The sequence below is a fragment of the Aspergillus costaricaensis genome (assembly GCF_003184835.1).
Source record: "Aspergillus costaricaensis CBS 115574 unplaced genomic scaffold BO79scaffold_1, whole genome shotgun sequence".
Classification (NCBI taxonomy): Eukaryota; Fungi; Ascomycota; class Eurotiomycetes; order Eurotiales; family Aspergillaceae; genus Aspergillus; species Aspergillus costaricensis.
In genome coordinates this window covers 297883-307790 of record NW_020291801.1, presented here as the reverse complement: position 1 = coordinate 307790, position 9908 = coordinate 297883, and the positions used below count along the sequence as shown (strand labels likewise).

The following is a 9908-nucleotide window of genomic DNA, read 5'->3' as shown; positions in this document are numbered from 1 at the left end:
CATCACCAACAACGCTTCAACTTTGTGAACACTACAACAACACTTCTCCCATGAGAATACACCCCATCCCTTAAACACACCTCTCACACTCCACACAACGCCATTATACTAAGCCCGTAACCCCAACCCATAATGCAAAACCAACAACCCCACTACACCCACCTAATCATCGTCTGCTGCCACGCCATATACACCGGCGGGCCTACAAACGGTCAATCCGAAGATGAATGGTACGTAGCCGTCCCCATGATCTCACCCCTAGACCCTATTGATTTGACAAATGATTAATTTATAATTAAATTGTCTGATGCTAATTACGGGGACAGGATCATAGAGCCCTTCCAAAAGGGCGAAACACCCACGTTCACGAACCACGTCAAAGCAGGATTACAGACTTTGGCTGATGATCCGGATGCCTTGTTGGTGTTTTCGGGGTACGTATGATGCTTATTGCTCGTCTGACTGGTTCTTCTTGTGCTATGTTTGGTTGAACTTGGGTTGAGGGCGTGGGTGTATGGTTCTCTATATATAGATGTTATGGGTAGTATTGTGTTGGCTGGTTTGGCTAATGATCGATGGGTGAATATAGGGGACCTACGAAGAAAGAACGCACGGATCTTGCGGAGGGGGTGTCGTATCTTGTAAGTCACTCCCTTCAATCTGTGATGGTTTAATCCATGTCTATCATGTCTATCTCTTCTCCCCCGTGAAATGACAAGGACTGGTTGTCACTAATACACAACGCCAGAACCTCGCCAAAGACAACAACTACTTTGAATTTGCTCCGCGGATAAACCCCGCACAAGTGGTCGCTGAGACCCACGCTACAGATTCATACCAGAATGTCTTGTTTTCGATGCTCCGGTTCAGGCTGTGCACAGGTATTTATCCGCGCCGGGTGACTGTCGTGACGCATGAGTTTAAACGGAAGCGGTTTGTAGAGTGTCATTTTCCGGCCTTGGGACTCTCCAGCTCTGCATCCACGGTTGTTGGGATTAATCCGGCCGAGGAGGTGACGCCGTTGGCTTCCCTTGTGGCTGGGGAGGAGAAAAGTGGGATTGGGTTGTGGAGGAGTGATAGATATGGGGTGCAGAGGGAGTTAGCGGGAAAGAGGGTGAAGCGTGGGTGGAGGACCGGGATGGAGGATGGGGTGTTTGTGAATGTGGGGTTAGAGGCTGTTGTGGAGGAGTTGGTGAGGTGGGATGGAGGGGAGACGGGGAATGAATGGTTTCCGAAGATGGAGGAGTTGCCTTGGTGGGGACAGGTGTAATATTGTAATAATGCAGATGGATTCGTTAGTCATTGGTAGATAGCAATCATGCTGGTTGTGAGAAAATAGACGTAGAATACACAGTGATGAAAAGATGCCCGAAATGCTCCCGAATACAGATCCCGCCCTCTCTTCCGTAACGCCTCCATTTAAACACCTGATGATGCGGAGAAGTGACTAGTCGGCAAGACGATAGCTGACGAGTGTCTCTACGCGGTGGTTGTTGGTGCTGAAGCTTCGGAGCTGCACCTTCTCCGCGTTCTTGATTTCTTTGGCGTCGCTGTCGCCCCATTCTACGGGGACCTCGGAGTCGGCATCGGCGTATACCAGAACGTTGAATGTGCAGTCGCCATCCAGGACGGGCAGGAATGTGACTGATGCGGTGATCTGGCGGAAGATAGCCTGGATCTCGTCTTGGATCTCCTTCTCTGTTTTCTCGACGGTGGCAGCGGCTTGGGGATCCTTATCACTGTAGAAGGCGAGGCCTGGTTAGCGGGGTGGAGTAGGGGGTATAGTGGTAGAAACCTACCCAGGAGCTGCGTTCTCCTTGTCACCAGTAGCACGGGATGATTGGCTCTTGGAATGCTTTCCGAAGATTTGCACCTAATACCTGGTTAGTCCAGTATACTGTGAGGGGACACAACTTGCGTACATCAAACTGCCATCTTTCCACGTGTTCACCAGTTTCCTTGTCCGTGATGACAATAACAAGCTTAGAGATCTTGCCACCCGTCATCCATTTGTTCAATTGCGACATTATCTTCTTGATGTAGGCTTTGACCTGGTCGTCGGCGGTAACTACTATTGGTCAACAAGGCAACTCCAGTAGCCGGTTCGTAGTAACAAACCCAGCATGTTGAGACCATATTTCTTGACACTTGGTAAAACTGGTTAGTCTGCTTCCACAATGGCAGGGCGTAAGGCACTCACGTCGTGAAATCCTCTGGAGGGTAGACTCCTCTCTGGAAGCTGGAAGACATTAGATGGGCACTTCCGTGCGAAGATTGGCAATAAACCTACAGAATCGAGTTGATGGAGTATTCAAACTAGGCTCATTAGTATATTTTTTTTTGGATTGAATCTCAGACAAAAAAGAAAAACTCACGAATTCGGCCACCAGCTTTGCCGATCCTGCTTGTGTATAAGCTTCTGCTCATATCTCACAGACTATGAATCCGTACCTTTCAAGGACAGCTTGTGGACCTTGGACTTATCCTTAGTAGCGGACATGATGGCTGTGAGAGTTCCTGGGATTGAAGTGTTGACGACAAGCTGCTCAGCGTGAAGGGTTGCATGCGAGGGGAAAGAGGGAAGCTTTGTTTATCGAGACAGTCACCGCGGCAATCTGACTGACCGCCCGCCGACCTGGTCTCCGCAGCCGCACTTTTTCCGCCCGCAAACTGGACGGAGACTTGCCTGTGCCTGACCGTGTCTGCAGTCCGCATACTATCTCGTCCAAGCAATTCATTCCCATGCAATTGCAGACCTCCAGATGCGAGGATGCCTGCAGTTAGCCAGGTGGCTGCGCGCAGCACCGAAATGTCCTGCTGCAAGCCTTCTCAAGCCGCCGTCCGGCCTTGCTAATCCAGCCCGGTTTTTCACGACTTCCGCCGCATGCTGGGCATCGCGCGGCAGGGCACCGGCCAGCCAGCCAGCCTCCGACCTTGAATCAAGAATCGCAGCTATCCCGATCGACCGATACCGTAACTTTTGCATTGTCGCCCACGTCGACCATGGCAAAAGTACCCTCTCCGATCGGCTGTTGGAACTTACCGGAACCATCCAGCCTGGTATGAACAAGCAGGTCCTGGACAAGCTTGACGTCGAGCGTGAACGGGGTATCACGGTGAAGGCACAGACATGTACAATGATTTACAACCATAATGGCGAGGACTATCTGTTGCATCTGGTGGATACCCCGGGGCATGTGGACTTCCGTGCGGAGGTTTCGCGCAGTTATGCCAGTTGCGGAGGAGCGTTGCTGCTAGTCGATGCCAGTCAAGGTATCCAGGCTCAGACAGTCGCCAACTTCTACCTCGCGTTCTCTCAGGGCCTGGAGCTGATTCCCGTCATCAACAAGGTGGACCTGCCGTCCGCTGACCCGGACCGTGCTCTTGACCAAATGGAACAGTCCTTTGAGCTTGACACGGAAAGTGCAGTATTGGTATCAGCCAAGACCGGTCTAAATGTACATCAATTACTTCCTACTGTGGTTGAGAAGATTCCGGCGTAAGTTTGGTCTATACAAACCCTTTTAGCCAAGCATTGAAACTGACTCAAAAAGACCGGTGGGAGATGTTAACAACCCCCTACGGATGCTCCTCGTTGATTCCTGGTATGATTCGTACCGAGGTGTCATCTGCTTGGTCCGCGTTTTCGACGGTGAAATCCGGGCAGGAGACCAGCTTGTGTCGTTCGCGACTGGAATCAAATACTTCGTGGGTGAGGTCGGCATTATGTATCCCAATGAGACTGCCCAGTCGGTCCTTCGCGCTGGCCAGGTCGGCTACATCTTCTTCAACCCCGGTATGAAGCGAAGCAAGGAAGCCAAGATCGGTGACACCTACACGAAGGTTGGGTTTGAAAAGGTTGTCGAGCCGCTTCCGGGCTTCGAAGAGCCCAAGGCAATGGTTTTCGTGGCCGCCTATCCCGTGGACGCGGATCACTTTGAGCACTTGGAAGATAGTATTAACCAACTTTGCCTGAACGACCGGAGTATTACTGTGCAAAAGGAATCGTCTCATGCTCTTGGAGCAGGTTTCCGGTTAGGCTTCTTGGGAACACTGCATTGCTCTGTCTTTGAGGACCGTCTGCGCCAGGAGCACGGTGCCAGTATCATCATTACTCCTCCTTCCGTTCCCGTGAAACTTATCTGGAAAGACGGCAGGGAAGAGATTATCTCCAACCCCGCCAAGTTCCCGGAGGATGAAGAGTTGCGCGGTAAGATATCCGAAATTCAGGAGCCTTATGTCGTCGCTACTTTGACCCTCCCCGATGAGTATCTCGGAAAGGTCATCGAGCTCTGCGAATCCAACCGAGGCGTGCAGAAGAGCCTTGAGTACTTCACATCGACTCAGGTCATTCTCAAGTATGATCTGCCCCTTGCGCAGCTGGTCGACGACTTCTTCGGAAAGCTCAAGGGCTCTACTAAGGGCTACGCCACCCTTGATTACGAGGAATCGGCGTGGCAAACAAGCAACATCGTCAAGTTACAACTTCTGGTGAACAAGGCGCCAGTAGATGCGGTCGCAAGGCTCGTGCATTACAGCCAAGTAGAGCGATTGGGCAGACAATGGGTGACCAAGTTCAAGCAGCACGTTGACCGACAGCTCTTCGAGATCGTTATCCAAGCAGCTGTTGGCCGCAAGGTTGTGGCGCGTGAGACCGTCAAGCCGTATCGGAAGGATGTCCTCGCGAAGCTGCATGCCAGTGATGTCAGTCGGCGCAGGAAGCTCTTGGAGAAGCAGAAGGAGGGACGTAAGAAGCTGCGGGCGGTTGGAAATGTGGTGATTGAACAGAAGGCATTCCAGGCTTTCTTGGCTAAATAATGGGCACCTTCATGCCTGCCACTGTACAGTATACTATATCATATGTACTTCTGCTGTATTATTATATTGATAAATAGAACTTGCATCTGAATGCCTCTTTCCATTGACAATAATGTCTGTATAGAATTGTAGTATGCAGTGTGAATACCGGGCATCCCGGGGACTCTGATTGGCGGAGCGGCGGAAGCTGGAGCTTACAATTTAACCGCAGAAAAGTTCGTCGCCGACCCCGCCGCCGCGGTCGTCTGCAATTTCTCCCCCTCCCGCGGTCGCTTTCTCCTGCTGGCTTTCCTTCCTCCAGATCCACAAGCTGCAGTGCTGCAGGGTGCAATACTGATCATCATTTGTCTGGGCGACCTTCTTGCTCGTCGTACGGTGATTTCAGCGCCGTCGCATTCCACCCGTTGAGTCAGTGTCGCCTTGCCATGATCATCATCTGACAACGGCGATGCAGCCTCCAGAAGGTGTGCAGGTCGACCTGGGCAAGGCCCAGGTCATTGACCGCGTTCCCAAGGTTATCAAGGAGTTGAAGTTTGGTGTTCTGTAAGCATGCCTCTGCTTTTCCCAGTTCTACCCCTCTTGGATCTCCGCTGCGGAGCAGTCAAGACTAATACCGTGCGCCAATCGTCCAGGTCCAACGATGACATTGTCAGCCAAGGTGTGGTGGAAGTTTCGGATCGCAAGTTCTTCGATCTCGACCACGATCGAGCGGTGGTAGCCAATGGTCCTCTCGATGCGCGCATGGGTATTTCCAACAAGACCTCATCATGTCAGACTTGTGGTGGCGCCCTCCAAGTTTGCAATGGACACTTCGGTCACGTCAGGCTCGTGTTGCCTGCTTTCCACGTCGGTTATTTCAAGCGAGTCATCACTATACTGCAGGAAGTTTGCAAGGAATGTTCGCGCATTCTGCTCCCCGAAGCCGATCGCCGTGCCTACCTTCGTGAAATGCGTCGTCCTGGGTTGGATAATTTGCGGCGCGGCCAGATTGCGAAGCGGATTAACGAGCGGTGTCGCAAGACACGCAACTGCGAGGCCTGTGGTGCGGTTAACGGTGTGGTGAAGAAAGCTGGAACGAGCGCCCTCAAAATCACTCACGACAAATTCCGTGCATTCAACGCCTCGACGTCCGTCAAGAAAGTTCCGCCGCCTAGCAAGATTGTTTTCGATAGGTCATTCGACGAAGCCAGAACGTCCAACGCGGAGGTTGAGAAACATTACAAGAAGGCCCAGGATGATATGAACGCTCTCCGCGTGCTGAACCTGTTCAAGAAGATTTCCGATACCGATTGTGAGCTCTTGGGTCTAAACCCGAAAGAAGCAAGGCCGGAAATGTTCCTCTGGCAGTTCATCCCCGCTCCTCCGGTGTGTATTCGTCCTTCCGTCGGTCAGGATGCGGCGTCCACCGAGGATGATTTGACAGCCAAGCTGGGCGACATCGTCCAGAGCAATATCAACCTGAAGAACGCATTGTTGAAGGGTGCGCCGGTACAGACAATCATGGAGTGCTGGGACTACATGCAGCTACAGATCGCTGTGTATATCAACAGCGATGTGCCAGGTCTGAACAAGGCAGACCTTGGAAAGCCCATTCGTGGTTTTGTGCAGCGTTTGAAGGGTAAGCAGGGTCGATTCCGTGGTAACTTGTCCGGAAAGCGTGTGGATTTCTCAGGCCGTACTGTCATTTCCCCCGATCCTAACCTGCGGGTCGACGAGGTTGCGGTCCCTGAGTTGGTGGCCAAGAACATGACCTATCCCGAAGTTGTTACTCGGTACAATAAAGAGAAGCTACAGCAGAGAGTCCGAAACGGCACGAAGAAGTGGCCGGGTGCAAACTACATCATGAAGAAGGGCCAGACATTCAAGCTCTTCCTTAAGTATGGTAACCTGAACATGATTGCCGACCAACTGCAGGAGGGCGATGTTATTGAACGTCACATCGAGGACGGTGATATTGTTCTTTTCAACCGACAGCCCTCTCTGCACAAGCTCAGTATTCTGTCTCACTTTGCCAAAGTCCGTCCTCACCGGACGTTCCGATTGAACGAGTGTGTCTGTAACCCTTACAACGCGGATTTCGACGGAGACGAGATGAACCTGCACGTGCCTCAGACGGAGGAGGCGAGAGCTGAAGCGATGGAACTGATGGGAGTTAAGAATAACTTGGCTACGCCCAAGAACGGAGAGCCGATTATTTCTGCCATTCAAGATTTCATTAGTGCTGCCTACATTCTCAGTAGCAAGGACAACTTCTTCGACCGCCGCTCGTTCACCCAGATTTGCCTGTACATGCTGGGTCCGCAGACACGCTTCGACCTCCCCCCTCCTGCCGTGCTTAAGCCTCAGATGTTGTGGACCGGAAAGCAGGTTTTCAACATTCTCATGCGGCCGAACAAGGACGACCCTGTTTTGGTCAACCTGGATGCTGCATGCAGAGAGTTCAAGGCACCCAAGGATGGTAGACCACGCGATCTAGACCCGAAGGATGCCTGGCTCGTCATCCGAAACTCTGAGGTGATGTGTGGTGTGATGGATAAGTCCACCATTGGTTCCGGAAAGAAAGACAACGTCTTCTATATTATGCTGAGAGATTACGGGCCGGTGGCGGCTGCTGAGGGTATGAACCGCTTGTCCAGGCTCTCAGCCCGCTGGTTTACGAACATGGGATTCTCGATCGGTATTACCGACGTATATCCCAGCGAAAAGCTCTTACGTTCGAAGCATAACCTCGTCGAAACGGCCTACGCACAGTGTGACGAAGTCATTGCCAAGTACAAGGCAGGCACGCTGGAGAAATATCCTGGTTGTGACGAATTGCAAACCATGGAGAACCAATTGTCCGGTATTCTCAGTAAGGTCCGTCAGCAGGCAGGTGACGAGTGTATTGCTCAACTGAGCAAGTACAACTCGCCCCTAATCATGGCCACGTCTGGATCCAAGGGTTCCAGTATCAACGTGTCCCAGATGGTTGCCCTGGTCGGACAGCAGATTATCGGTGGTCAGCGTGTGCAGGACGGCTTCCAGGACCGTACCCTGCCGCACTTCCCCAAGAACGCTCGCCAGCCCCCGTCCAAGGGTTTCGTCCGGAACAGTTTCTTCTCCGGACTCGAGCCCACGGAGTTCATCTTCCACGCCATGTCCGGTCGTGAAGGTCTGGTCGATACGGCTGTCAAGACTGCCGAGACGGGTTACATGTCTCGTCGGTTGATGAAGTCGCTCGAAGATCTCTCGACCAGATATGATGATACCGTGCGTAACTCGTCGGCGGCCATTGTCCAGTTCCAGTATGGTGATGATAAGCTTGATCCCTTGGATATGGAGGGTAAGGCCAAGCCTGTCCACTTCGACCGGACTTTCATTCACGCCGAATCCACGACTTACAAGAACGACGAGCGGAGTTTGCTTCCGGCTGAGATTATGGAGATCTGCGAGGAGATGCTTTCGAAGGAGCGCTCCAAGCTGGTGCGGAAGGATCTGATGGGCAACGAGCTCGGCTACATGGATCGGTCTGACCATGGTATTGATCAGTTCGAGAGTGCTCGTGACTTCCTCGAGTCTATCCAGCAATACGTCGCTACGAAGGCTGACAAGCTAATTTCCCGCGGTGGTGACATCGACCCCAACGACGAGAGAAGTCAGAAGGGTCTCAACCACACCGGCAAGCTGACCGAGCGGACACTCCGCACTTTCATCTCCTCATGTTTGATGAAGTACAAGAAGGCCCAGGTCGAGGCCGGCCACGCCGTCGGTGCAGTTGGTGCACAGTCCATTGGCGAGCCTGGTACGCAGATGACGCTGAAGACTTTCCACTTTGCTGGTGTCGCTGGTATGAGTATCACGCAGGGTGTACCCCGTATTAAGGAAATTATCAACGCGTCGAAGGAGATCAGTACGCCTGTCGTTGCTTGCGAGCTCGTCACGAAGGACAACATCATCGCGGCGCGGATCGTCAAGGGACGTATCGAGAAGACCTACTTGCGAGACATTATCCACTATGTCCGTGAGACATGGACGGGCAAGGAAGCCTACATCACGGTGAAGATCAACTGGAAGACAATTCAAGACTTGGCGCTGGAGCTGAAGATCGAGAACATCTTGTCGGCGATCAAGAACCACAAGCGGTTCAAGGCGGACGATCTGAAGTTCCGCTGCTCACGGTCCCACATTCACGTCTACATGGACGTGGACCCGTCCACCAAGGCCAACCTGTCTAAGACGGAGATCGCCCACACCAGTTCCGATCCTTTCCTCCGTCTGAAGCACCTGAAGCGCATGCTTCCCGACATCCAAGTCCTGGGTCACCCCCAGGCCTTCCGTGCCATCATCCGAACCGACGAGACGTCTACCACCAACACGCTTCTGGTAGAAGGCTACGGTCTTCGGGAGTGTATGACGACGATGGGTGTGGACGGACTGCGCACGTCAACCAATAACGTGATGGAGATGCGGGACGTTCTCGGTATCGAGGCAGCGCGGACGACCATCGTGCAGGAAATCAGCGAGGTCATGAAGGACATGGACATTGATCCGCGACACATGCAGCTGCTGGCCGATGTCATGACCTACAAGGGTGAAGTGCTGGGTATCACGCGATTCGGTCTCGCGAAGATGCGTGACTCCGTGCTGCAGCTGGCGTCGTTCGAAAAGACGGCAGACCATCTGTTCGACGCTGGTGGCGCGGGTCGCAGCGATCTCATCGAAGGTGTGTCCGAGTGTATCATTATGGGCAAGACGGTGTCGCTGGGAACGGGAGCCATGGAGGTGGTACGCAAGATGAACTTCTTCGAGGGACAGATCGGGGCACGCAAGACGACGTTCGAAGATACATGGAGCGAGGTGTACGAGGCGCCATTGGAGAGAGCCAAGGCAGCTCGTCGCAAGCGATCATGATATATACATAAAAAATCACTCGATAACGAGGACTTGTAAAAGGGACGGGTTAAAAGCATACCAGGCGTTGTATGTTGTGTACTTGTGTACTTTTAGCGATAGCAGAAAACTGCAATTTCACACCATGCCTTTTAAAAGTAGCATTGAGATCATAAACGGTTAAATCTGGTGGTTGCAGCAGCTCTAAATCTATCTGCTTA

General features: G+C 52.5%; 3 protein-coding genes across 3 annotated transcripts; 2 read left to right on the top strand and 1 right to left on the bottom strand.

Annotated features, from left to right (window-relative positions):
- Positions 1-3: 3 nt before the first annotated feature.
- On the top strand, positions 4-1270 carry BO79DRAFT_261055 (DUF218 domain protein; the record flags this gene model as incomplete). Its single annotated transcript, XM_025686450.1, has 4 exons — positions 4-230; positions 327-434; positions 590-641; positions 749-1270. The coding sequence occupies exons 1-4, from the start codon at positions 133-135 to the stop codon at positions 1268-1270; spliced, it is 780 nt and encodes a 259-aa protein (XP_025544946.1). The 5' UTR covers positions 4-132.
- Positions 1271-1305: 35 nt separating this feature from the next.
- Positions 1306-2552, bottom strand: BO79DRAFT_184397 (spindle checkpoint protein MAD2). Its single transcript, XM_025680323.1, has 8 exons — positions 2452-2552; positions 2376-2401; positions 2291-2316; positions 2201-2239; positions 2119-2147; positions 1923-2068; positions 1800-1873; positions 1306-1739 (listed from the first exon to the last, which is right to left on the bottom strand). The coding sequence occupies exons 1-8, from the start codon at positions 2498-2500 to the stop codon at positions 1448-1450; spliced, it is 681 nt and encodes a 226-aa protein (XP_025544945.1). The 5' UTR covers positions 2501-2552; the 3' UTR covers positions 1306-1447.
- BO79DRAFT_241671 (DNA-directed RNA polymerase III largest subunit) lies at positions 2502-9829 on the top strand (the record flags this gene model as incomplete). The annotated part of the gene is made up of 6 exons (XM_025685147.1): positions 2502-2507; positions 2709-3499; positions 3555-4747; positions 5030-5193; positions 5273-5361; positions 5451-9829. The coding sequence occupies 6 exons, from the start codon at positions 2502-2504 to the stop codon at positions 9706-9708; spliced, it is 6501 nt and encodes a 2166-aa protein (XP_025544944.1). The 3' UTR covers positions 9709-9829.
- Positions 9830-9908: the final 79 nt, after the last annotated feature.